Genomic DNA, 24,813 nt, shown 5'->3' with positions numbered 1-24,813 from the left:
CTTCCAACTCGGGGTGTTCTATAAGCCCCTCACGGGAGGGCTCAGTTTTTCCCTTTTTAAAGCTCAGAACCAGATACCCAAGCACTACCCTGGGCAGTTAATCGCTGCAAAACAAACACAACAGCAGGCTCCAGAGCTCCCTCTGCTCCCAGCCAAGGAGGGCTGGGTGTGAGCTGCAGTGTGGGCAGCAGGGCTGTGGGATGCTCAGAGTATGGATGGGAAAAGGGCAGCGAGCCCCCAACCAACACAGCCGAGTGCTCCCTAAGACCCAGCCAGAGGGTTCTTGGGTGCACCAAAGCACAAAGCCCAGCCTGGCACAGAGGCCATTCAGGAGAGCAAAAGGTCTGAAAGCAGAAGGTCTTTCTGAGCATCAAAGTGACATTTTTGTGCCCGCAGCAGATGCTCAGCAGCCATTCCTCCTGCTGAGCTCCTGCCATTCCTAACTGGGCTGATGGGGGGATCCCAGCCAGCAAACCAGCAAGATGTGCTGCCCTGCCACCCCGAGCTGCCTAGATCAGCCAAAAGCACAGACCCATCGCTCAGGGGAGATCAATAGTTTATTAACTTAAAGGTCAGTTCACCCAAGGCTCTCAGACGAGGCTCTCCCCTCTTTACCCCGCAGAGACAAGCCTGGGCAGGGCACAGCGTGGCAATGGGGAACAAGAAGGGATCAGCCCAGCTCCAACAGGAACTGGAGTTGATTTACACTGTGAGTTTCATTGGCGAAAGGTTTAACTCATTCAATCTATCAACAGGGAAAAAATCAGAACATGCAGCATAGGGAAATACTGTGGATGTTTGGTTAAAAAGAGCATCTCTGTGAGGTTGGAGAGGAGAAGGATGTAGGACACCAAAGATTCCCTGCTCCCCATATAAAAAAATAAGTCTACAGAGAAAAACAAGGACTGTATAAGTTATTAAAAACAAAAAAATCTGTAAAACAACACAGCCAAGGATATCTGAAACACGGTTGTATAAACAGCACGTGACGTATTAGGAAGAGAGAGTGGAGAGGGTTGTTTGGGGGCGGGTTTGTGGAACTGAGAGTTTCCTGGCCAAATCCCTGGAATATCTCTTTTGGAAACAGAAGGGAATGAAAATCGCTGCCTTGGCTGGGAGGTATCACAGCTAAAGGCGGGATGGTGATGTAAAAAGCTGGAAGAGATGAACTGGGAAACCACCTCCGAGAGGAAGGACGGCGCTCCCTCTCCAACTAAACGGCAACTCAACCTTTCGGGAAGGAAAATGCGTTTTGCCATAACGCTGCCCTGTGTGAACAAACCACCCCCTGCAGGCACCCGGCTCTGCCTGCACACCGGGGGCTTCGCTCTGCGGAGCTCCAGTCGCACTCACAGCCAGGGAGAAGCAGCTGAATCCGAGCAGGGTGGCACAGAGCTCCATGGGCATGGAGCACGGCGCTGGCTGGCAGCAGTGCAGGTCTTTGGGGCTGTCACCGAGCTCAGAGCGGGACCAGAGCCACGTGTGTGTGCTGTCCTATGTCCCCTCGGCCGCTCCAAGCACACACGTCTGTAGGATCTCTGTGCAGAACCAAACTTGGGTGCACGGGTCATGCCTTGCTCCCTGCTCACCAGGAGTGTTTGAGAGTATTAATATCACTGCCTGCCTGGGGCCTTCCAGGTCTCCGTCCTTTGGGCTACAACCTGTTCTCTGTTTAATGTATTGCTATAGAAACAAGCTGACAGTGATATTAAAGCCATCAAACTTACAACAGCACCATGTAAACTCTCCCAAAGCTGAAAAAAATACATTTTTTTTGTCCTAAACATTTGGCAAAACTGAGCCGGCAGTCGGTGGAAGTCCTGGATGCGGCCGCTGGACTTTACCCGGCCATAAGACACGTCTGACAGCAGAACTGCACAAACAGCTTCTTTTCACAGAGCTTGTTTGATTTCACCATCTCACAGAAAGTCTTGTCAGCTGGGAGGCCGGCCGAGGAACAAGAGAAAATGAGAGCAGATTAACATTTGAAATAAACAAACATCGCACGTAACAGGCGGTGCAATTCGTTCCAGTGTTTGAGAAGAGAGAATGGAAAAGGCGTTGCTTTTTCAGGGCATCTTTCACATGGTTCTAATGAAGGAAGAAAGAAGCTTTGCAGCGAGGGGGAGAATTAGCCCCGAGACGAAAGCAGAATGAAGAACAAACACTTGGGTAAATGCTTGGATGCATTTGAGCAACAGGCAGACAGCCAGCAGCTCTGCCAGCCGCCCTCACCCCAGCAAGCCCAGCTGCCTTTAGCTCTACACTACTAAGGGAATCCCCAAAAGCTCTCCTTTCTGCAACAGGGGAGGACTGTAGGTGCCACTCACCATTGGTGCAGGTCTCGTTGGTCACACAGGAGCCACCAAGGAGGCTGAAACCGTCCTTGCACCGCACGCAGTTCCCACTGGAGCCCTCGCAGGCGGAGCAGTGCTCATCGCACCTGGGGAGAGACCACACTGTGCTCTGCTCACTGCCCCAAAGCCAGGCTCTGCAGGCAGCAGAGAGCAAGAGGTGGAAAACAGCAAATGTGAAACCTTGTGCCTCTGAAAGCCAAATCGCCTCCCAACCCTCCCTTGCACATCAGCTCCATAGGGAGAGCAGCCAAACTGCTGCCCCGCGGCACCTCCAGGGCCTGTGCTGGGTGCTGGGATGGGTGAATGCTGTGGCCGCAGGGCAGGGAGTCTGCTGAGAGCTGGAACATGTGCTCAATCAACATCTCCCTGCCTCCCACACTTTGCAGAGAGCCTGGGGCCAGGGCTCAGCCCCTCCACATAGCCCCAGGGCACCTTGGCTGGGTGGCACAGGGGATGTGCTGAGCTGGCTCCCTCCTCCCCTTTTCGTTTGATTTCCCTATAAACAGCCCCAGCTGCAAGCTGGTTTCACCATCACCACTTATTTCTTTCACAGGGTCCTTACCTCTTGCAGACCTTGTTGGGCAGCCCGTGGCTGTCAGCAGGATAGAAGCCCTCCCGGCAGGCGGCAACGCAGCGCCAGTGAGGTGCAGGGCTGTCAGGGGTACAGGGTGTGCAGTCATCCTCACCAGGTCCTGCGGGACAGGGGACAGAAGCCACTAAACATCTCAGTCTCATTTGGGAATGAACAAGATGCTCATTGTGCCAATGGGGTCCTGCATGCTGCTCCCACCCCAAAAACCCATCCAGCATCCTGCCCTGGCAGCCCTTGCATCAAAATCCCTTTCTTGCTCCCAGGCATGGATGCAGCGGTTTGGTTTTCCCACTCTGCTCAGTGCAATGCATGGAAAAAAAGGGCAGATGCAAAATGCAGCTTGGGAGGAGATGTGTGGTGTCCATGTGCTGTGGCTTTGCTGTCATGAGGAGCCTGCCACGCATTGTGCGTGAGAAATGGTTATGTGGGAAAAAGAGAGGGAAAAAGACTCAAAAAATAATGGTGAGAAGTGCATTTATACTGCCTGGAATAAGAATTAGAAGGAAAATAATTTTCTTAAGGGATTAAGAGTCCGTTCCCTTCCACGCTTGCCAACAAGATCAATAAATATTTTGGATTTAGCCGTAGGAAATTGCCTGTGTGTGATAAATGAGATTCATACGACTGAACATGAATTGTCTGGAGATCATATTATCATCAGATCTATGATGATTTCAAGAACAGGCACAATCATTAACCATGGAAAACAATGAGACACGCAGACAGCAAAAAAGGCAGAATTTAAAGGGGACGCCCAGTGACTCGGGGACACGGGTGGATGTCCCCAGCCCTGGGGACAGCACACGTTGAGCACATGACATTTTTAAGCACCGCCAAGCCATCCTCCATCACTGTGAGAAGGTTTTACTGCCTCCCCTGCAACCTTATTAAACCGCAGCACCTGGATTTGGAGGGATCGGGAAATAAAGAATGGCTGTAATCAAAATGTAAAAACTCCCTGCAAGCTTTTCTAGCAGGAATGCAGCCCAGCACCTGCACTGTGTGTGGGAGCACTCTGTCCCCAGGGCTCCTCCAGGTATCTCCCTATGGATGCTGTTATTCAGTGGGATGGCTGCAGGGAGGATAATGCAGCCCACAGCCTACCTGTGCTGTGATTTCTCTTCCTTGCTTGGGAATTGCTCCCAGCCAGCATGGCTCTGGGTGTTACAGGCACCTGTGTGTCATGCGCAAAGATGTGGGGAGATGCTGGGGATGAAGGCTGTACCTGTGCCAGCAGGGCAGGTCTCGCAGCGCCGGTGCTCACGGCTGAGGTACATGGCAGGCTGGCACTCGGGCACGCAGCTCTCTCCCACCAGGCTGACAGGAAAGCAGAGAACATTGACACCCACACATTGGTTCTGGGGACCTGGTACAGCCCTCCCACAGCCCCTGCATGAAGCACACAGTCAGACTACCCCATATGTGGTTTGCAGTGTGCGGTACAAATGTTTACAATGCACTTTCCCTTGTGTTAGACGCCACTGAATTCAGATGGGCGCTTCTGAACCATCCCCATGGGAGCTTTCCATCTTCCAAACAGACACAAAGTGCCTCCTCTCCGTTCCCTTTGCACTGTTTGGCAGCACAACCTCTAAAGCAGGATCTGAGGTCTTTAACTAATGGCTCACTAATTTCCCCCCATGGACAGGCTGCTCATCCACCTCCCACATTTAAAACACAGGCCTCGGTGCTGAAGGTACAAGCTCTGGTATTTTACCTGAACCCATCTTTGCATGCAGTACACTTATCCGGCTCGCCGAGACACTTTTTACAGCTTTGATGGCATTTCAGACAGCGTTTCTGACCTTTCAAAAAATACAAAAAACAAAAAAAACCACACACACACAAAAAAAAACCACAAGGAGAGTGGGTGAGGACAAAACCTGGATGGGGATTTGCAGGCAGAGCCGCATGGCCCCATTAACAACTGCCCTTATTTAACAGCTCTGAATGCATTTTGCACCCCTCATGCACACCTCCCCCCTCCATTCTGGTGGTACGTGAGAAATCAGATTTAAAGAGCATGAATGCATGCAGGGTTTAGCCCTATGATACACAAGCCAATTATGAGCATCCTTACGTTCCTCGGCGTAAAAGCTGGGTGGGCACAGGGGCAGGCAGGCACCCATCTCAGGGTGGTGGTAGAGGTTCCTCTTGCACGCTGTGCACTGCCCTGGGCCCCGGCCAACACAGCTCTCACAGCCCTTGTAGCACCGCCGGCACCTCCGCGCTGCCTTGTCGCCAAAGAACCCTGCTGGGCAGGAGCTGACACACATCCTGGGGGAGGAACAGAGGGGATGAGCATTGGGGTGAATTTGGGTTTGTTCTGCCCATCCACCACCACCCATGTTTTGGGGTTGCCCAGCCCCATGCCCATCACAGCAATGCCCAACTTCAGGTGCCAGCTTTCACCTCAGTCGTGCATTCTTTGGTCATCGGTGGCTCTGGCCAGCAAAGCCAACAAACATTACCCTTCTGGCTCCATTTCCCCATGCCATCCTACCCCAGGACAGAGGTTCCCATGCTTCCTGCCTCTGTTTTCTCTCCCTTATCCTTCTTGCTCCATGCAAGCACCCCACAGCTTCTCACCTGCCAGTTTTCACGCTGCCCAGGCTGTAGTGGATGCAGTTCAAGCACTGATCGGCGCTGGGGCCATCGCAGCCCTGGTCACCACACTCGGGGTGGCAGGGACCTGGTGGGAGATGGCAGCTCAGCTGGCAGCTCTGGCACAAGGTCAGAGCCTAAGAGCCTCCTGGGGGCTGTGGGGATGCTCTGAACACAAACAGTCCCCCCGACCCGGGACAGACGGACAGAGGGAAGGGGACACATTTCATTGTTTGCTCCAGGGGGAGGTGAGCAGAAGATCTTTGTGTTTTTTTATTCCTTAGACGCCTCCACCATCAATTTGTGGTGGGAGCGCCGGCGTGCTGTTTTTCTACCTTCTAATTTTACCGTCCTGCTGCTCTGCTCCAGCCACAGGCACCGCTCCTCCCCACTCTCCCACCTCGCCCTTGTTATCCCAGCTCAGATTTTTGGGGTTATGCTTAGGGAAAGAACACCCCGAGGCACCTACCTGCATACTCCTCTTCCTCCTCCTCTGCCATCTCCACCTGGCTCTGCAGGAAAGCAGCCCTCGATGGCTCCATTTCTGATACCTCCAGTGTCCTTGTGCGGTGCTGGGAGGCCCCTGGAGTGTTGTAGGGGTGCTCAGCTGTCCCATAGAAGAGGATGCTCCACTCCTTCAGCTTCCCTGCAGGGCATGTGTGCCATCACATCAAGCTTCCCACACAGTGCTCGCCCCATCCCAAGCTTCAGGGCTGAGCTCACTGTGACATGATTAGAGGGCACGGTGGGGATGGGTTGATGGTTGGATTCAACGATCTTAGTGGTCTTTTCCAACCCTAATGATTCTGTGATCACCTAAAATACCGTGGGTGCCTGACCCCACACCTCAAATATCACCCCCATTCACTGAAAGTGTCTCCAGTGCACAACGGGTGCAGCCTCAACAGGGACAGCTCCCCATAGGTGTCCTGCCCTGACCCACATGGCTTTGGGACCATCCAGAACACACAGCTGCTCCCTCCCAGCAGTTCTTTCTGTTGCAATTCTCAATCAATGCAAGTCACTTCAAGTCTGCGGTGCATTCTGTTTTAACCACTAATCCCCACGTTTCCAAGGGCTTAATGAACTCAAACAAATATCTTGGCTCTTGGTGATGTAAGCTCCATGCTTGGGCAGGATGGAGAGAAGCCACCTGCTCCATCCAGCATGGAGCCAGCAAAGGGTGAGTTCAGGTGCCCTCAGCAGGGACAATTCAGTCACCTCCATCCAACAAAGAAAACAAAATGACTTAAAGGTTTTGCCTCCCATCTCAGTAGATGAGTGCCAGCAAATGTCAGCCCTGCACTGGGTGGTGTGAGGCAGTGGAGGGGAATATCCCAGCCTTGGCCATGAGCATCTCTTCCCTTTCTTCCCCTTCATCTTTCTTCCCTCCTGTTTTGCACTCTCTGCTTCAAACACACTGTTGCAGCTCCCTAAGGGGTGACTTAATGTGCTTGTTTGGGGTTTATTCCACACAGCCAGGTAAGGCAAAGCCCTGGGGTAGCACGCAGCCACATGGAGCTGATTCCCTAATGCCAAATGAGAACCACAAATACGGGGGCAAAGCAATTCTGGGGATGTTTTGCTGCTGCTCCAATGAGTTCAAAAGCTTTCAGGCCAAGGCAGCAAACAGCAACACCTTCTACACAATGAGCCCCCATGCGTTCCTCCTGCCAGAGAGCAGCGTGGGTGAGGTTTTTAATTTTCTCCTGGCTTTCTATCAATGATAATGTGAATTTTTACACCCCCATATGGCACATCAGCCTGGGGCACGATACTTTATGTTCCACATCCCCTTCCCACGAGGCTGGAACCCACCAGCCCAGCTCCTTGGTCACTAAGGGGACAAGGACTGGAGCCAGGCTGAGGCTGGGGACACCTGGGAGGCTCTGGTTGGGGACAGTCCCCTCCCAGCCTGTGTAGTGGCAGCTCAGTCAGGACGTCCGTCTGCACCCGCAGGGCACTGTCCCCTTGCGCCATTGCACAACCATCCCACGCTCCAGATGTTCGAGCAGCACAGCAAAACAAACAAACAACAATTACAGCTCTCGGGTTTCCTCGTTTTGGACTCATTATAGTTTAATTTTGGAAACCTCGTTCTCATTTGCAGCAAATTTGCCAGAGGGGGAAAACCTGCTGCCGGCTCAACCCAGCCTCTGTGCAGCAGGGCTTGGCTTTTACACCCATTCTTGGAAATTTGGGTAAATTTGGGCAAAAGATCTGAAATCTTAGAGTTTGGGGCAAGCAAAATTTGGGGCAAAGAGCCTGGGGGAGGTGGTGGTGCGGGTCCTTACCTTGTGCGGTGGGGCTGCGCACCTGGGATGGCGTGTCCTGGATCTCCAGTGTCCACTCGCCAGCTGCCCTCTCGCCCCAGCAGTGCACCGTCATGAACTCCCAGCCCTTGAAACCCTCATTGGAATGGTCAAACACTCTGCAGTGGGAGAAGGAAAGCCACACAGGTCTCATTCAATCAGGAAAGGGAGGTGTGGAATGAAGGATACATTTGGCATCACTGCACGGGCCAAGGATGTACAGATCCCATTGCAACAGAGATGTGCTAAAGGTCTCCCCATGAAAAACTCCAGGCATATCAAGCACAGCTCACGGTGGCTGTTCTCACCTCCTGGCCAGGAGCTGTGACCTGGTCCCTGCTGGAGACACGAGGCTGATCTGCAGGTCACCACGGCGCGGGTGCGCGATGCTGAGCCGCACCACCACGTGCTCCAGGTACAGCACATGCTGCTCCCGCTGCTCGCTGCAGGCGCTGCTCAGGGTGCTGGCGCGCAGCACATGGTCCGGGCGGATGTACCTGGCAGGATACAATGGTAACCAGTCAACAGTGATGCAAATCCAGAGCCCTCACGCTGTGTGCACGGGTAATGTATTCCCCTCATTGGGAAAGAAAATCCCTTTTCTACAGGCTGGAAGGGCTGGGGCATCGAGCTCCCATTGATGAGAACTGGGTACCATCCCACTGATGGGAGCTGGGCACACAAATACACCTTAGCTCTGCCTACAGATGGTCAGAATGAGGGCTTAATACCCATGTTTGGGAGTATTTGTGAGCTTTTCCCTTGGTGTCCTATTGGTGCCGTGCTTCTCTATTTCTTCTCAGTTGTGTTTAAACCCAGATTCCTACTGCTCTGCAGCAAAGAGTGGCAAATTATCACCTCCTCCATGGCAATGCATTGTCCTAGCAGGGGGATTTGCTGAATTGCCCGATGGTAACAAGATGCTTTTGAACTGCCTCTAAGATCTATGCCTTATAGGTTGCAAGGGCACTTTTTTATTATAATTATCAGTGCAGCATTCCTCTTTGGGTTGTAATTAGTGTCTGTATCAGATAAATAGTTTCATGAACACACTTGGCTCCAAACCCATTCCTGCTTTGCATACTTGATGTTCAACCAAAGAAACTGTGCCTTCCTGTTGAACAGCTCACTGCAAGGCTGGGCGGTGCCATAGTTGCAGGCTCTGCTCTGTCCCAGCAGATCCCAACAACCAGGAGGGAACCAGGGGTCACTACAGAGCCCTCCCCCAGGATGCATAAGCACAAGAAGGGGCAGGAGAAATCACCCACCATCAGAGCTGGTCCCAGAACACAGCCCACGGGATCTGCTGCCTTAAAACCAGCCACAAAACAAACAACAAAACAATAACAGAATAAATGCTCCTGGCTTGTCCAGATGACTGACACTGACCCAGAACTGCACCCCCAGTTCTTCCAGTTCAAGGGAACCATGTCCCAGCCCCACCACTCACTTGGGTACCCTGTCCAGGCTTCCCACGCAGACGTGTTGGGGTGGGACTGTCTTCCATTTCTTGGCTTCCACTACTATAGCTTCTGCATCAACCAGGCCGAAGCCATATAGATGGCTAACTGGAAAGAGAGAAGACTCAGAAATCTCCATTCTGCCTGACAGGTACTGCTCCTAGCATGTCTTGATGTTTCAGGTCAGTGGAAGCTGACCCCACTGTGGCAGGAGGTGCTCCAACACATGGAGCTCATCAACCTGCCCGACTTACACCCCGAAATCACCCTGGTAGCACAAGAAATAAAGGGGCAGCCCAATGGGCATAGAATATCCTCAGTTGGAAGGGACCCACAATAATCATTGGGTCCAACTACTTGGACCACCCAAATCCAAACCTGGTGTCCCAACATTCCCTGAGCTCCAGCAGCCCAGGGCCGTGCCCATAACCTTGGGGAGCTGTTCCACACTCACCACCCTCTGGGGCAGAGCATCCAACCTGGCCCTGCCCTGAATCCATGCTGTTCCCTCAGGTCACTCCACTACCACCCAGCACCACAGATATGGAGGTGGAGAACCTCCACCAAGCAAGACTGCAAAGCTCCCCCAACAGCACATTCCCCAACCCAGCTGAGAGCACCCATCCAGTGTGAATCCCCTGGATCTGGGGGCTTCTCATTTCCCTTTGGATGCTGTTTTTGCCATCCCACAGCACCTCACCTTTATGCCCTGCTCCATTGGTCTTCCAGTCGGCTGCCCGCAGGTGTACTGGCCGTGAGGTCCTGACCAGGAGGTGCTGGACGTCCCTCCATGTGAGTAGGGGGCTGCAAGAAGATGTGGTCACAGCACAGCTCTGCTGCCCCCAGTCCTCCCATCAGGCTAAAAATCAGGCTTTCCTACCCAAATAGGGTATGAATTGGTTATTTCAATGCTCACGCCCTGCCTGGGGGGTGCCCATTGCTTGGGGTGCCCAAGTAGAGGGAGAGCACCCAGGGAGGGATGCTGTGTGCCCATGAACAAGGGGTATTTAGTTCTTTAGGCTAAAGAAAAAAGCTGGACAATATCCTGAGTTGCTCATTTAACATAAAAACAAAACCCGAAATGTTTGCAAAACAACCCCTTAGGCAGTGTTGACATGATGTCTGTGTTCATGGAGCCTTGCAGTGAGCACCGCGTGTTTCTATGCCCCAACCCAGGGATATTTCTGAAGCATTTTCCGTGCTTTCCTTACAGTCTCCTCAGCATCTCAAGCTGTTATTGATATTGCTCTCAAACAACATTTAAGAAAAAGAAATACAATTTATTCCTTCTCATCATAATGGGGCATCTGAGAGACTGCATCTCTCTGCACCAAGCCCTGGTACTTAATGTTGCATTTTATGCCTTGGATAAACAATACAAATCCTACACCTAACACTCCTAAGAAGGGAAACAGCATCTCCCAAAATGTGATCACTCAACCTGAGTACCAAGATTAAATTGGAGGAGATGGAGTCTGCTGAGTGTAACCGCCCCCACATACAATGGCAGCATTGCCCCACAGCTCATTCGTGACAAGGGGAGACAGAGCCTTGTTTGTATTCCACCCCATAAAAACACCAATAGAAGCTCATGAGCAGATGCCCTGCAAGCCAGGGGATGGATGCAGTGGGGCTGAGAGTGCATTTGGTGTTATGCAAAAGTAATCATTTTCCCTAAGCCTGGGAAGGTCCCACCCCAGCGGGGTTGACTTACTTTGCCTCCAAAGCCAAGGCAATGATGCCGGCCACCATGGGTGCAGACACAGAGGTGCCAGTGTGGCCATCGGTGCAGCGGTGCCGGAGGTCGGTGGTGACCTGTGGAGAGATCAGCTGCAGCCCCACGATGCCAGAGGTGCCCCCAGTGCTGACGATTGAGAGCTCAATGGAAACCGTGGTGCTACGGCATGGATAAAGAACCCTCACCACAGTTCCCACATCATCAGCCCAAAAGAGGAGCTGCAGATACATCTGGCAGGTTAGAAAACACCTGTGCTTATGTTTTCCCTTGCAAAAAAAAACTATTTGAAAAGGGCAAAAATTTAGTTTAGTTGTGGATCAGCTGCAGGAAAAGCTACAGCTGGAAAAAATGCCCATGGGCTCATGCTTGTTTTCATTTTTACACACCAACTGGAAAACCCAGATTTTGGAGCTTCCCAAGGACAAGACCACTAAGGCCAGTGAGCTGAGCAGCTGTCACCAAAACAACCCCACGAGCAGAAGCCCTCACCACAAACACTCAATGAGCTGCTGATCTGCTCAGGGCTGCACTTACAATTTTCCGCTCATAGAAGGCCCCGCTGCTGTAGGTGGTGGCCAGGGTGGATGCACACTCCTCCAGGTACCAGGGCTTGTAGCCGTTCTCGGTGGTGCTGCTGATGGAGATGGTGTAGATGCTGTTGGTGTAGCCATCGCAGGAGCAGTAGTCGCCCTCCCGGCCGCCGTTTCCTGATGCCCAGACAAAAATGGACCCCAAGCCCCTGCGACCCTGTGGGCAGAGAGAGAAAAGGGTGAGGAGACCGAGTGTTTGCCTGGGATGAGCACAGGGATGAGCACAGGGAGCAGGGGACAGCAGTCGGGGCAGACACCACTGCATTGGGTTTGGGGCAGGATTTAGGGTTTGGTGAGGGTGGAAGGGTGGCATCAACATGCAGTTTTCCCCCCAGGTAAGAGCAGATGGGTCACCTCATCCTAGAGGAACACTGAGAAACTCCCCAAACCTGTGCCCCACTTCTCTCCAGCCCACAAAGCCCATCACAAAGCCACCCACCTCCCACCCAAACCATCAGAGAGCTTCCTGCAACGCATCCTTTAGGCTTTGTTTGTTTGCTTCTTTCTTTCCCTCATGGCTTGGCACGAACATCTGATGAAGCATCCCCACCGGGCAGCCTTGCTGGCTGCCCAGACCTCCCCAGAGCTGGGGAAAGTCCCAGGTGGGAGCAGCCACACTACTAACAAGGGGCCCCTAATGAAACTGGCAGCGTGGCACAAGGGGGGCCCATTTGCTCCCCTTGGGGCGCACAGACCTAATGTGTTATTGCACATCCTGATGCTCTGCACGGGTATTGAGCAAGCGTGGAATGGAGCACCATCCCTGCATATCCCTCTCGTTTAATTCAGTCTCCTCCCCTGAAATGGCTGCCTTGCTCCTTTGCCTCCTTGGAGCCCTGGACTCCTTGCAGAGAGCTCCATGTTCACCTGGGTAGATCGGCGCCTGCCTGCATCCCCACCCTCTGCTTGGCTGTCTGCTCTCACAGCAAAAGATGCAAACTCAGAGCAATCTGCTGGGATTTATCACATCTCCCATATGTATGGCCATGCATACATTGGGCCAGCCAGTCATGCGTGATGGCCAACAGGACCTAGCAGCAAAAAAGCACCAACAGAACCCATGTGCCACCTACAGCATCTAGTGGTACCACAGACCACGTGCAGAGATGTGGCTATGGGCTCCACTCGAGGGGAAGCCAAGATCTCCCTCACAATGTCATTGCATCCACAGTGGGAGTCAGCTCCAGAACCAAGAAAGCATGCAAGCAACATCCCTCCATCCCAGCACAGCTCCACTCACACCCAATGGTGGCTCCCAACAGAGCAGGACATTGCCTCAACTTGCAACTTGGCTGACCCTAAGCCATCCCTGCACTCCCCAACCAGCCATGAAGCTTCCCACAAGCAGACCCAAAACACCCAATGGCTTTATTGGCTACCTCCCCAAACCAATACCACCCTAGAAATGCTGCAATAAAAACGGGATGCAGACAGCATCTAAACCCCTGGGATTTCCCTCTTGTCCAATGCTTGGGACCAAGGAATCAGTGGGACACAAGGTGCACATTCCCTGCTCCTACAGTCCTGGAGTCCTATGGTGCCAGGAGAAATATCGTCCTATTAGCTTGGGAGCTAACAAGTGTGGTAACAAGATGATAAATGACCCCCGTGCAGCCCTACTGCTAACAGATAAAGGTTATTTTAATGTTTCCATTAAAAACTCAATTTTAAGGATTTATAACTCAGACGCAGCCATTTGCTTGGGCTAAAGGTTGCTGCTAGCTCTCTGCTTATGACTTTCCTCATTAATTAAGGGGAGGCAGGCGGCAATTAGGAGCTCTGCAAGGAGGGTGGTGAGGGCTGCTAACATGGGTGGCATTGGCCAACAGGAAATGCGAGATGGGGATGGTACAGAACCCAAATCAGCCTGGTACAGATTGGGAAACGCAATACCGAGCTCAGGAACACAGCAGTCAATCAGTAACCCTGCCTCATTCAAAAAAATGGGGAAAAAGGAAGGGGAAAAGGGGAAGGGGGGAAAGGGAAGGGGAAAGGGAAGGGGGAAAGGGAAGGGGGAAAGGGAAGGGGGAAAGGGAAGGGGGAAAGGGAAGGGGGAAAGGGAAGGGGGAAAGGGAAGGGGGAAAGGGAAGGGGGAAAGGGAAGGGGGAAAGGGAAGGGGGAAAGGGAAGGGGGAAAGGGAAGGGGGAAAAGGAAGGGGGAAAGGGGCACCCAGGGGTGCAGGTCCTATTTTCATCCAGATCTTCTCCCTTGTCCAACCACCCCAAGCTCAGCTGTAGCTCCTGTATTCAAATAAAAGCAGAGATTTGGAAAACTCTTCCCAAACGGCGGGTCTGTGCTGGGCAGGGACCCCACTGCTGCCTGCTCACTCCCGCATGGAAAAAAGCAATGTGAAGGGCGGCCTGTTCCCTGTATTTACACGACGTGAACTCCCAGCAACTTCAATGAATTCCTCTTCAGCCCGACCGCCCCGGCAGGAAATCAAGTAAATAGTGGGAAAACACTCCACCCTATTTATAGATAACATGAGGGCGGCAGAGCTGAGAGCAGAGAGGAGGAAAGGAGGGGAATGGTCTCAGGGCAGCCAAACCCAACCCCGAGCTGCCCCAGAACGTGGGGGGAGCATCACTTACCCACCAAGGGGCCGTAGAAGAGCTTTTCCCGGTGCTTTGAGCCAATATTTGCTCTTTTCTTTTTAATTTAAAAGCACCAGGTCTTTGCCACTCGAGGGGTCCCCCATCACCAAACCCTCGGAGCTCAGGGATGGGACGTAGGGGGTGGAGCAGGGGTCCCACGGGGCAGGGGAGAAGTGCCAGCACTGGGCACTGCGCGGTCCACACCTTTTTAATGCCATGCTCAAAAGCCTGCTTGGCCAATAGGCCGGGTCCATCAACTGTCTTCCCATCATCATCTGGCCCCCAGCTCGCGCTGTAAATGTCAATGTAATCGGGTCTGATGCCAAGCGACTTCGCTTCAACAACATCTGTTACATCTCCATCTAACATACGAATGCCTAAAAGCACAAAAACATCAGACATTAGGGCTTAATGGCTTTTATGAAAGTGCAAGGATTGCAATCAAAGGCCTTTGTTAGCGGTGGTGGAAACCGCGAGGCTCGGCATGCCTCCAATGGCTGCAATAAGCGGCAGCACCGGTGAGCCCCATGGCCAGGAGCTGGATTGCAAGCAATGAGGTTTTGGGTGAGGGTTTAAAACCAGCTCCAGTGGGTCTGAGCTGTTAGGAGGAAGCTGTGTTCCCATCATCAAAATTCCCATCCAAAAACCCTGGGATCCCCATCCTAAAACATTGGCTTCCCATCCTAAAACCTTGTTTTCCCCAACTAATCCAACAGCACCACCTGGATGACAGCAGCTTTTCCCCAGTGCTCATGGCCCTGTTGGCTTTGGGCACACATGGGCAGTGGCAGTGCCACAGGACAATGGGACCCCATGTATGGAGGCAGCAGTGCCTATTGCTGTGTCACATCACTGTCCAACTGGGCCAACAGAGCCAGGACAAGGACAGCAAGCACAGATGCTTTGTATGGCGAGCCCAAAGTGATGCCCTGCATCCAGTCAGGGAGACTCTGCTTTACACTGATGCATTTCCCCTTCCACGTGTGCTTCTCTTAAAGAAAACAACTGCAGGCAGATGGAATTACACTGCAGCTGTGCTCCAGACAACACTCAGCTCAATTACGTTTCTCTGACGCTGTCCCACACTAAACAAACATGAGTTTGGAAATGCAGGAAGCTGTGCCCCAAACTCCCTGTCCCAGGAAACACGAAGGGAAGCTGCTTCCCAAATGAGCATTGAAGGAAAGAAGAGAGGAGGAGGTACGACAGGAGCCCTACTTGCTTATGGCAATGTTTTGCCCACAGCAAATGAGAAGTGATGCATGAGTGATGGAGAGCAGCGAGTCCAATTAGGTGGGGGCTCCCTGAGTGTGAAAAATGGGCTTCCCCAGCAAGTTGTGCTCATTCATCACTGCTTTATTTGAGTCATCCATCTAAAGTCACTCTCACTGAAGCTGCAGCGTTTTCTTCCTCAAATGCAAAGGTGATAGGTCTGGAGCTTGGGCTTCTTGGCTCTGCCAGGCTGCCTGCTTCGCTCACCATCCCCAGCACACACACAGGTCAAGAAAAGGAAGCAAATTAAAATAGAACCCATAATAAAGACAGCAAGCAAATCCTTTCTGTAGCCTTTACTGGGGAAATACAGACACCAGGGCCTGATCCTGCAGGGTGCCAAGCCTTAGATCCTATTGAGTGGAGCAGAGCCAGAGCCTGACCAACCCGGCTGAACAACGAGCAGATGGCATCACGCAGACAGGATGGGATGGGGAAGTTTGGGGATGGAGAAAGATAGGGATGGGGCCACGATACAGCCTTTGCCAGCCCCCCCCCAGTCACTCTCCCCAGCACAACATCTTCCACTGAGGTTTCCCCAGCATCAGGTCCCTACTGCCAGCCATGCACGGAAAGACGCAACCCAATGGAAAGAGGTGTGGTTGCTGGGATGCAAAGAACCAGACGCTGAGCACTTGGGACTGCTCCTGGCACAAGGGCTCACAGATCCTTTGGCAAAGCCCCACTCGTGCTGAGGCACCCACTGAGTGTACACCCAGCTCTGGGCTCACTGCTCATGGTCCCAGCAGCCACACAATGTGCTCGCACTCCCATCTGCACAACCATTTTATTTTCCCATGAGGATATTTTGGGGTCCTCCAGACCCCCCTGAGCTGCTCAATGACAGACAAAAACCTCACAAATAAGCAATTTCTGGAGCTAACTCGTTGCCACCAGCCAAACCAAATACATGTCTCATTTAGACTGACCCCCCCCAGCACTTCAAAGCAAAGCCACCACCACCCATACACACGCATGGACTCATGACAGGGATGCAACCGAAGCAGTTTTCCACCCCAAAACACACAGAGCCAACATCCCGCACACCCTGGGATCACCTGCATGGGGCTGGGGACCCCCATCCTCTCACAATCCCCCACAGAGCTCCCTGCTCCCCATGCTGGGATTTGCCCAAATGGGGTTGATCCACATTGAGCCATGTTGGTGCCAAATTCCCATCAATATATGGGGTAACGACATCCCTCTACCCACCCCAGGAACACACCAACCCCATCATGGCCCCATGGGGGGAGTAGGAAGGACAGAGGGCTGCAGGCGGTGCTGGCCTCACCTCCAATGCGTGCGTTGTAGGCTATGCCCACAATGCAGTACGAGTTGTTGGCTGCTGCTGCCACCTCCCCTGCGCAGCGTGTGCCGTGCCTGCAGGGAGAAAGCCCTGTGAGCAGATTTTGTGTAAAGCCCCTAAAACAGCATTCCCTGAAGGGATGGGATGGGATTCCATGGGATACGATGGGACAGGGGCTCAGCAGGCATAAAATTAGCACCACATACTTATTCTCATTGCTGGCATCGTAGCGCGGCGTTGGGTCATGGTCATTCCCATTGACATCATAGCTTGCAAGAGGGTCCTGAAATAGGTTTTCTACCATTAGGTTCCACTTATTGTCATGGGACAGCAGCTCAGACCCTGCCAGAGTTTCCCCACATTCTCATTTCTCCTTCCTAAAACACCCCCCTCCTTTGACCTCCTGCTGCGCAGCCTCATGCTGTGCTTTTCCCCCACAGTTCAGTGGAAACAAATCCCCTCCATTGACATGACTCAGACCCGGGTGCCCCACTCACATAGTTCTGCAGCAGGTCGGGGTGGTTCCTCTCTATCCCATCATCGAGAATGGTGACCACCACGTTCCTGCCGGTGTAGCCCCTCTGCCAGGCAGCGACCACATTCATGTCCGAGCGGCAGCGGCTGTTCCTGTCCCCGCAGTGCTACAGGGGTAGCAATGGCAGAGCATAGCCTGCAACAGGGCTGCAACCCAACAGCCTGGGCTTCAGCCCCTCCACAGCAGCATGGAGATCATTTATCAACCCAAAATCACATCCCAGCCCCTCCCAGTAACTCATAGATCTGCTCCAACCACACTGACCGAGGCTGCCAGCAGCGGTCAGCTCAGGAGCTCCCTCTCCTCTCCCCATCATTCCTTCCCTCCATCGCTCCGCACACTGCAGGCTCTTGGCGTTTGAAGCGCCCATTTCCTCTCTGTGCTTAATTTCAAATGAATTTCCCTGTCAAACACGGATCGATGAGCCAGGCAGGAGGAAAAATGATATTGCAAATAGATGGTAGCAGCTCTTTGATGGGCAAAGATGTGCCGGCACTGCAGCTGTGATGTTCCGATGTCTACGCGCACAGTGCAGCAGCGAAGGCACTGCTGAAACCAAACCCCTTTGTACAAAACCCAAATAATCTGAATGTTTAGCTCATTTTGCATGGAGGAAATACTCACCAGGTACCACATGTTGGGCCACACCGGGTCGTTGAAGGGCAGGGAAGGGGGATCACTGCGGACGTGCCTCTTCACCCGCCGCCGCACCTCCTGCTGCTGCAGCCACTCCACCTGTGGGCACAGAGTGCTGCTGGGCAAAGGGCTGTGGGGGGAAGTGCCCCCAACCCCCAGCCAGCTCCATCTGCAGGGAGAGGGGCAGGATGGACAGCCAGGAAACACTGGCTGAAAGTTGTCATGAGTTCTATACATTTCATTCCTTTGTTTGCCAAGGTGCTGTTGTTCCATCCTGATGCCCATCTCTGGTGGGTCCCCATCCTGCAGCCCCAACAGCTTTGGACACCCTGGCTTTGTGCAGCCCCAAGCACCGAAGGTTCATCAAAAATAACCCCATGTACCCCCAAGCATTTACCCCCACACGCTCACCGTGCTGGAGATGGGCACAGAGCTCCCCAGCCCTTCAGCCCCATATCTTGTGGCTCTGACCTCCACGTGGCTGCGGCTCTGATATTTAGACAGAGATTTTCCCATCAAAAAAAAAAAATGAATACAAACCCGAACGGCAAGTTTTTGTTTGACTGGTTTATGCAGGAGCTGCCAGCTGAAGCGAGCTCTCTGCACTTGGTTTATGGCTTTATGGCTCTGATTTACAGAGATGGAGGCAGAACGGTGAGCATCGCTCCCAGCCTAGAGCTGCGTTTTTAAATCTATATATTTCCAAGGGGGGGGGAGTAAAATAAAATAACTGTTGAAACAAACAAAAACATATTTCATAGGAAAATACGGTTCCATGGTGCCTTGCCTGCTGATAGCAAGCTGCTTCATTTGTGCAGCGATGGATTTAAGTGTTGGAAGCAAAAACAAAACACAGCTTTGTGGTCTGGTTGAAAAAAAAACTATGTTAAATAGAGGAAATTGCCCAATTAAGCAGCTTTTCTCCCCAAAGCAGCGCTCCCTGGCTGAGGGGCTCGCTGCCCACCCCCTTCCCAGCACTGCTGCTGTGTGAGGATGGGAAGGAGCCCGGGGCAGCCCTCAGCTTGTGACATTCCTGACAGCTCCCATCACCCTTCACAGGGGGCAAAGGCTTCTTGGAAATTATATTAAAAAAGAAAAACCCTGTTAGAACAAAGCCCTGCGCTGGGATTCTGGGCAATGAGCAGAGGGGCAGCTCCTGTGCTCCCCAGAGCTCTGAGATCTCCATTGAGTGATATGGGGCAGCTCCATCCAGTGTCTTCTCCTTTCCCCCACAGCAATTGCCAGGTTTGCTAAATCCCTTCATCCTCACCTCACCATTCAGTGGACATCAGCCCCACACCGAACAGCCACGACCTCAAAGGGTTCTCGAGGGGTATGAGTGCAATTTGGGGTGTCCCAAGGACCCTTCTTGCAAGTTCCATCACCACCCTTTACTGCCAAAGCCTGAGGGAACCTGGCTCCTGTGGTGGAACCAACTAATAAATCCCCAGGCTGGAACAATAGCCCCCTGGAAGACACGAGATGTGGAACATCTGCAATTGATTGAATTTGCTGCTTCTTCGGGGTTTCTGCAATGTTTGTTTCCCAGCTTGCGATGTCGCGTCTCCCTGTGCCTCGCAGGGATCTTTTTATTGCACTGTGCACGCTCAAATGCCAAGACACCTCTAAAATGAGCTGGAAACATGGGAAGGAGGGAGAACAAACACCAAGAGGTCCTAAACTCAGGGCGAGAGCCAACAACGGGACCTCAGAGCTCTGAGGACCGCACAGCAATGCAAGGCACACGCTCACAGACCAAAAGCCCATTGACTCAGCCCCATCTGTTGGCCCCAGACTCATTGAGATGGAAGTATTTCCATTGCAGGTTGGAATCCATCATTTGCTTGGATGTTCCCTGAGCTGTGCTGCCGCCGCTCTGGCACTATGTACATCTCCAGGCATTAACACTGAGGATTTGTCCTTTGCTCTGCCAAAATAACATATCACAGAGCTGCAGCCCTCAACACCACCCAGTCTCACTTGTCCTGCATCCTCCTGGTACCCCATTGCTTTTGTCAACTCAGCTGCAACCCAAATCCCTTCGGATGTTTGCTCCAGGAAGAAGCAATGCACGCCGATTGCCAACGATTTCACACATAGCAACCATTGAGACAGCAAATGTTGTGGCAACTGGATCAACACCCGAGCATGCAGCAGCCTCACGATCCTGGAAGGCTTTTTCCTCCCTTTGCTTTCCCCCCATCCTTCAGGCAGATGTTAGCATTTAGTCACTTTAAGTGTTTTTCATCACCAATAAACATCCCCGTGCCCAATGAGTCACTGTGTGCATGCACAGGGCTGTGTCTCAAGGACAGCGCCGTCATCACGCAGTGCTGCAGATCACAGCTGTAGGGTTTGGGGGTCCAGCCCCATACCTTGGGGTCCATGCGGAGGAAGCTGTGAGGTCCTCGGCTGCTCAGCGTCGAGCGCTTGAATGTTTTGCTGTGGTGGAAATGGTAGTAGTTTTCCAAGCTGCCGATCTGGAAAAAAGAGAGATTTCTTTTACAAAGGCAAGGATTGTCCATAGTGTGTAGGAAAATGCCATCTCTAAGGTTGTGCTGTCCCCAGACCCCTCATCTTGCAGCCAGTGATGATATGCACCGCGCTCTGAGCTCCTGCTCAAGCTGTAGGTGCCCTATTCAGTGCAGGGGAGTTGGACCAGATGGCCTTTAAGGGGCCCTTCCAACTCAATGATTCTATGGCTCTGTGTGGACCCTCTTTCCAACCCAAAAGCATGGGCATCACTCATTCAACCCAATGTCCTGCAGAGATACAGACAGATGGGCCAGGGGATTATAGACCAGAGTTCTTCATTCCCACAGGATTACTGAAGGGACAGTAAGGAAACCACACCGGGCTGGGTTTAACTGAGAGCTGGCTCTGCTTTCAGCAGGACCTTGGGCCAAGGGACCTTTTGAACCTGAGTTTAAACCCAGGGAGAAGAACTCAAAAATGAGATTTCCACGTAAAAAAATAATGAATTGATGGAGGAGTATTTGCTCTCCTCTCTGTGGGATGAGAGAGGATATTGCAGGAGCTCCTGCCCCACTCACTGGGAGCAGTGTGAGCCCCACAGGTGGGAGCTCTGGGGGAGCTCAGGACACTCCAGTTTATTCCCACGGTTGGCATCAATAGGGCTGAAACCCCACAAGCACAACAAAGGGGTTGCTGGAAATGCCAAGAGCAGCAGAGTCCCAAAGAGAAACACAAGAGGTGAGTTGATCCCTTCTGTCTCCAGCCAAGCTCACACACATCCCAGTTCCAATGAGAACTGCTCTACAAATGTCATCTTCAATGTTAAGCAGCGATACAACCACACAGGTTTATCTGCCTCCTGCTCTGTTTCCCATCCCCTTCTCTCCCAAATGCTGTGAGCAGAGGGAAAGGGAGGGCAGCCCTCATGGTGGCACTGGAGTCCCCACATCCAATATCTGAAATCCCAGAAGCTGAAAGAGGGAAGCGCTGCACATCCCTCTGCCAGAGCAGGGATAAGCACAGAGGTCCCCAAATCCTCGTGCCACTCTTTCTCCCCTCCTCATCCCCATAAGCCCCAGGGACAAGTGCACAAAGGGGAGAGTGTGGATGCACGGGGCTCAGCACTCATGGGTGAGCCCTGGGGATGGGGACGGCCCGGAGCAGCCGGAGCACTGCAGAGGTACAGGAGCTGGAGGAGAAGCAGGAACGCCCTGATGCAAGCACAGAAATATTTCCCTTGGTCTGCAGCCTGCTGCCGGCTGTCCTGGGAGGGCTCAGGGGAGAGGGAGGGATGGATGGGACATACAGATGGATGGGACAGACAGATAGAAATGATGGATGGGATAGACGGGTGGGTGAATGGGATGGACAGACGGATGGAATGGCGAGGGATCGGTGCGCAGGGCAGCCGATAGAAGGTAAAGCAAAAGCCCAAAGCAGTAGCACAGCGTTGGGTCGGCACAAAAGCCCAAAGCAGGAGCACGTCTGCTGCAAAGCGGGATGTTTAATGGAGACATTCAGCTGAATGGGGAGAACCAACAGGAGGGAGCGCTCCCGGCTCCGCGGTGGAGCTCGGGATGGGGCTGGACGGCCGGGGAGGGCAGAGAGCGGCGCTGCAGGTGGGGGACACGGGATGGAAGGACACGGGATGGAGGGACACGGGATGGAGGGACACGGGATGGAGGGACACGGGATGGAGGGACACGGGATGGAGGGACGCTGCCGCCCGACAGCTGCGGGACAAGGGCGCGGGACGGGTTTGTTGATGATGCAACATCCGAATTGCACTCGGTGGGGTTAGGGCAGAAAGCAGAGCTGCGATCAATCGCTGGGACGCGGCTCCCGGAGGGGGAAGGGGCGGAATCCCCAGACCCGGGAGGCACCGTGCCCGGGACCCCCCCCACCCCTCCCCGGCGCTCGCGGGGGGGACCGCCCGCTCCTGGCGTTTCCGACACCTCCGATCAACCCCGGGCGGAGAGTCCAAAGTTTCCCCGATCCACCCGTGCAACTTCCCGGCCCCGCAGCCCCAAGCGCGAACTCCAACAGCCCCGTACGACCCCTCCGCACTCCCCACCTCGCACCCCCCTTACCTGCCCTAAGCTGATGTACCCATAGGCGGCTGCCAGGCGGGCGGCCTCGGCCGGGCCCCCCCGCACGCGGACGGCCCAGTGGTTGGTATAGACGGTGCGGGAGGGCCCCGCCGCCCCCCCCCGGCCCCAAAGGAGCAGGGTCAGGACCAGGAGGCACAGGGGGGCGGGCGGCGGGGGGGCTGCGCGGCGCGGGGCGGGCGCGGAGGCCGGAGGTGCGCGCATGGTGCTCGGCGCTCCGCGGGGCCGCGCTGGGCGGAGCGGGGAGAGGCGGCTTTTAAAGCGGCCCCGGAGCCCGGCGGGGGCGGGGGGATGCTCCCGGGGTGTGTGTGTGTGTGTGTGTGTGTGAGAGAGAGAATGGGGGGGGGGGAGAGGGAGGAGGGCCCAGCCCGGAGGCAGAGGGGGGAGAAGGAGGATGGGGACGGAGCGGGTGGTGTGGAAGTGCCTGCGGGCATCGCTCCCTCACCCCCTGGGTCCCGCTGCATCGCCTGGCACTGAGCGCTGGGAGCCCTTTCTGTACCCCCCTTGCACCCCACTTCTGCAGTCCCGCAGCCCCCTACACCGTCGTTACATCTCCGGACACCCCCCCACACACACACCTTCTGTGCCCCCCTGCACCCCCTACGTGCCTCCAGCACACTCTCAGCACCATATCCTGAGCAGCCCACACTCCTCTCCATATTCCCTACGTCTCCAGGCAGCTCCCCCTGCACCTCCTCAGTAACCCCTGGCACTCCCATCTGCATTTCCCTGCATCCCACCTGGCATCCCCTCTGTATCCTCCCTACATCCCACTGGGCATCATTATCCCCCTCAGTACCCCCCTGTACCTCAGGTACCCCCCTCACCCTCCCTGCATCACCCAGATACCCCACTACAAATCCCCTGCATCTCCCCTGCATCCCCTCGACACCTCCACACCACCCAGCCCAGCCCTGTAACCCTGACACCCCCCTGCACCCCCAGACCCTACTTATGAGATATCAGAAGCTCATGACCTGATAGCAAACAGGTTTGTCACAGGACAGGCAGCAGAATCCCCTCTTCCCTCTATCCAGCATCCAGCTGATCCACTGGGTCGCGGTGAACTTGACCTTGGTGTGCAAACCTGATAAATGGACAGCGGGGCCACAGTGAACTTCAGCTGCTCACAATGCAGCCGTGCCCCAAACCAAGGAGATATCCAGGGCATGAGCCACAGCTGTCACCCAGAGGTCCCCCTGCAGCTACCCCCCATTGGCCCTCCTCATTACCCTGTGATAATGAGTGGGGAACCTGGGGTTGGGTTTTCCATGGGAAAGCATCAGAAACTCAGCAAACCAAAAGGAACCTGTGGAGAGCCCGGATTGTCCCATAGGGTCTGACCCCTGTGAGGTGGCACATCCCTTGGGAGACAATGAGGAGCTGAGAGATGGGGAGCAGAGCATTGGTGATGGACCCCTCGAGGGGAAGTAAAAACAACCGGTGTTGCCCATGAAGGTGGCATTGTTGAAAAACACCTTTCAGCTAAAAATATGTCAGAGCACATTAATGACCACTCTGGTTAAGTGGGGAAGGATAATTTCCCTTAGCATGAGGAGGTGGGAAATCCACTTCTCGTTCCCCACCTGTTTTATGCGCTTACCCCAAGACTCGTTAAGAGCTCAGTGAGCAGAGAGGTGGGAACGGGGCACAAAACCACTCCAGAGCTGCAGCAATGGGGCTGCTCACAAGTTGGGTGCCCACTGTGCATCTCAATGGTTCCAAAACCTGGCATGCTGCTCCTGCCCATTTTCTTTCCAAACCTGGAAAAAAAAATAGAGAAAAAGAAGAAGAAGAAGCACATCAGAGAATGGGTGAAAAGCCTTTGGAGCACTGCGAACATCGATCGGAGGGGAGGAAGGCAGCGTTCCGCTCCCGGTGCCAGCAGGGAGGTGCCGGCTGCTGGCTGACCTCGCAGCGCCTCGAAGCAGACTTTGTCCCCACCGCGGTGCAGCGGGGCACAGCCAGGATCGGCACTCGCTCTTTTTTCCTGGGCTGATTTCAAAACCAAAGAGCTGCAGCTCGATCCAGCCGGGCGCGGAGATTACAGCAGGAATCAGGTTAAACCCCGGTTATGGGATGTGCGCCGGGGTACGGCGGTGGCACAGCACAGCCCCAGCTGCGTGCGAGAAGCTGTTAATTCACGCCATGCACTTGGAAAGAGTTCTTTCTGTAGCTCGCAGGCTTAACCAAATGAGTGAAGACTGTGCTGGTGTAATTAAAGCGGTGCGGTT

At 53.8% G+C, this 24,813-nt stretch overlaps 1 protein-coding gene across 3 annotated transcripts; it reads right to left on the bottom strand.

Annotated features, from left to right (window-relative positions):
* Positions 1-539: 539 nt before the first annotated feature.
* PCSK6 (proprotein convertase subtilisin/kexin type 6) lies at positions 540-22,855 on the bottom strand. 3 transcript variants are annotated; one of them, XM_015873461.3, is made up of 21 exons: positions 22,562-22,855; positions 20,372-20,476; positions 17,985-18,095; positions 17,323-17,466; positions 17,032-17,108; positions 16,811-16,899; positions 14,452-14,624; positions 11,598-11,810; positions 11,040-11,140; positions 10,026-10,129; positions 9,316-9,433; positions 8,174-8,362; positions 7,848-7,984; positions 6,023-6,199; positions 5,539-5,641; positions 5,030-5,226; positions 4,667-4,754; positions 4,175-4,266; positions 2,920-3,049; positions 2,331-2,443; positions 540-1,938 (listed from the first exon to the last, which is right to left on the bottom strand). In XM_015873461.3, the coding sequence occupies exons 1-21, from the start codon at positions 22,781-22,783 to the stop codon at positions 1,841-1,843; spliced, it is 2,781 nt and encodes a 926-aa protein (XP_015728947.1). In that variant the 5' UTR covers positions 22,784-22,855; the 3' UTR covers positions 540-1,840. The 3 variants fall into 3 exon arrangements, with proteins under 3 accessions (XP_015728947.1, XP_085371359.1, XP_015728948.1); XM_085515233.1 differs by lacking the exon at positions 14,452-14,624 and having other exon boundaries at positions 22,562-22,652; XM_015873462.3 differs by lacking the exons at positions 20,372-20,476; positions 22,562-22,855 and having other exon boundaries at positions 17,323-17,506; positions 17,985-18,078.
* Positions 22,856-24,813: the final 1,958 nt, after the last annotated feature.

The sequence above is a fragment of the Coturnix japonica genome, chromosome 14 (assembly GCF_054131305.1).
Source record: "Coturnix japonica strain WE chromosome 14, WE-NBRP24, whole genome shotgun sequence".
NCBI classification, from domain to species: domain Eukaryota; kingdom Metazoa; phylum Chordata; class Aves; order Galliformes; family Phasianidae; genus Coturnix; species Coturnix japonica.
This window is presented reverse-complemented; position numbering and strand designations above follow the sequence as displayed.

Bases quoted from the DNA above. Each gene is read 5' to 3' on its own strand.
- PCSK6 (XM_015873461.3), bottom strand. From the start codon at position 22,783: ATGCGCGCACCTCCGGCCTCCGCGCCCGCCCCGCGCCGCGCAGCCCCC. The intron at 11,141-11,597 runs GTAAGTGCAGCC...ATCTCTCCACAG, and splicing joins CCTTCTATGAGCGGAAAATT to GTCACCACCGACCTCCGGCA. The intron at 4,755-5,029 runs GTAAGGATGCTC...ATTTTTTGAAAG, and splicing joins CAGCTTTTACGCCGAGGAAC to GTCAGAAACGCTGTCTGAAA.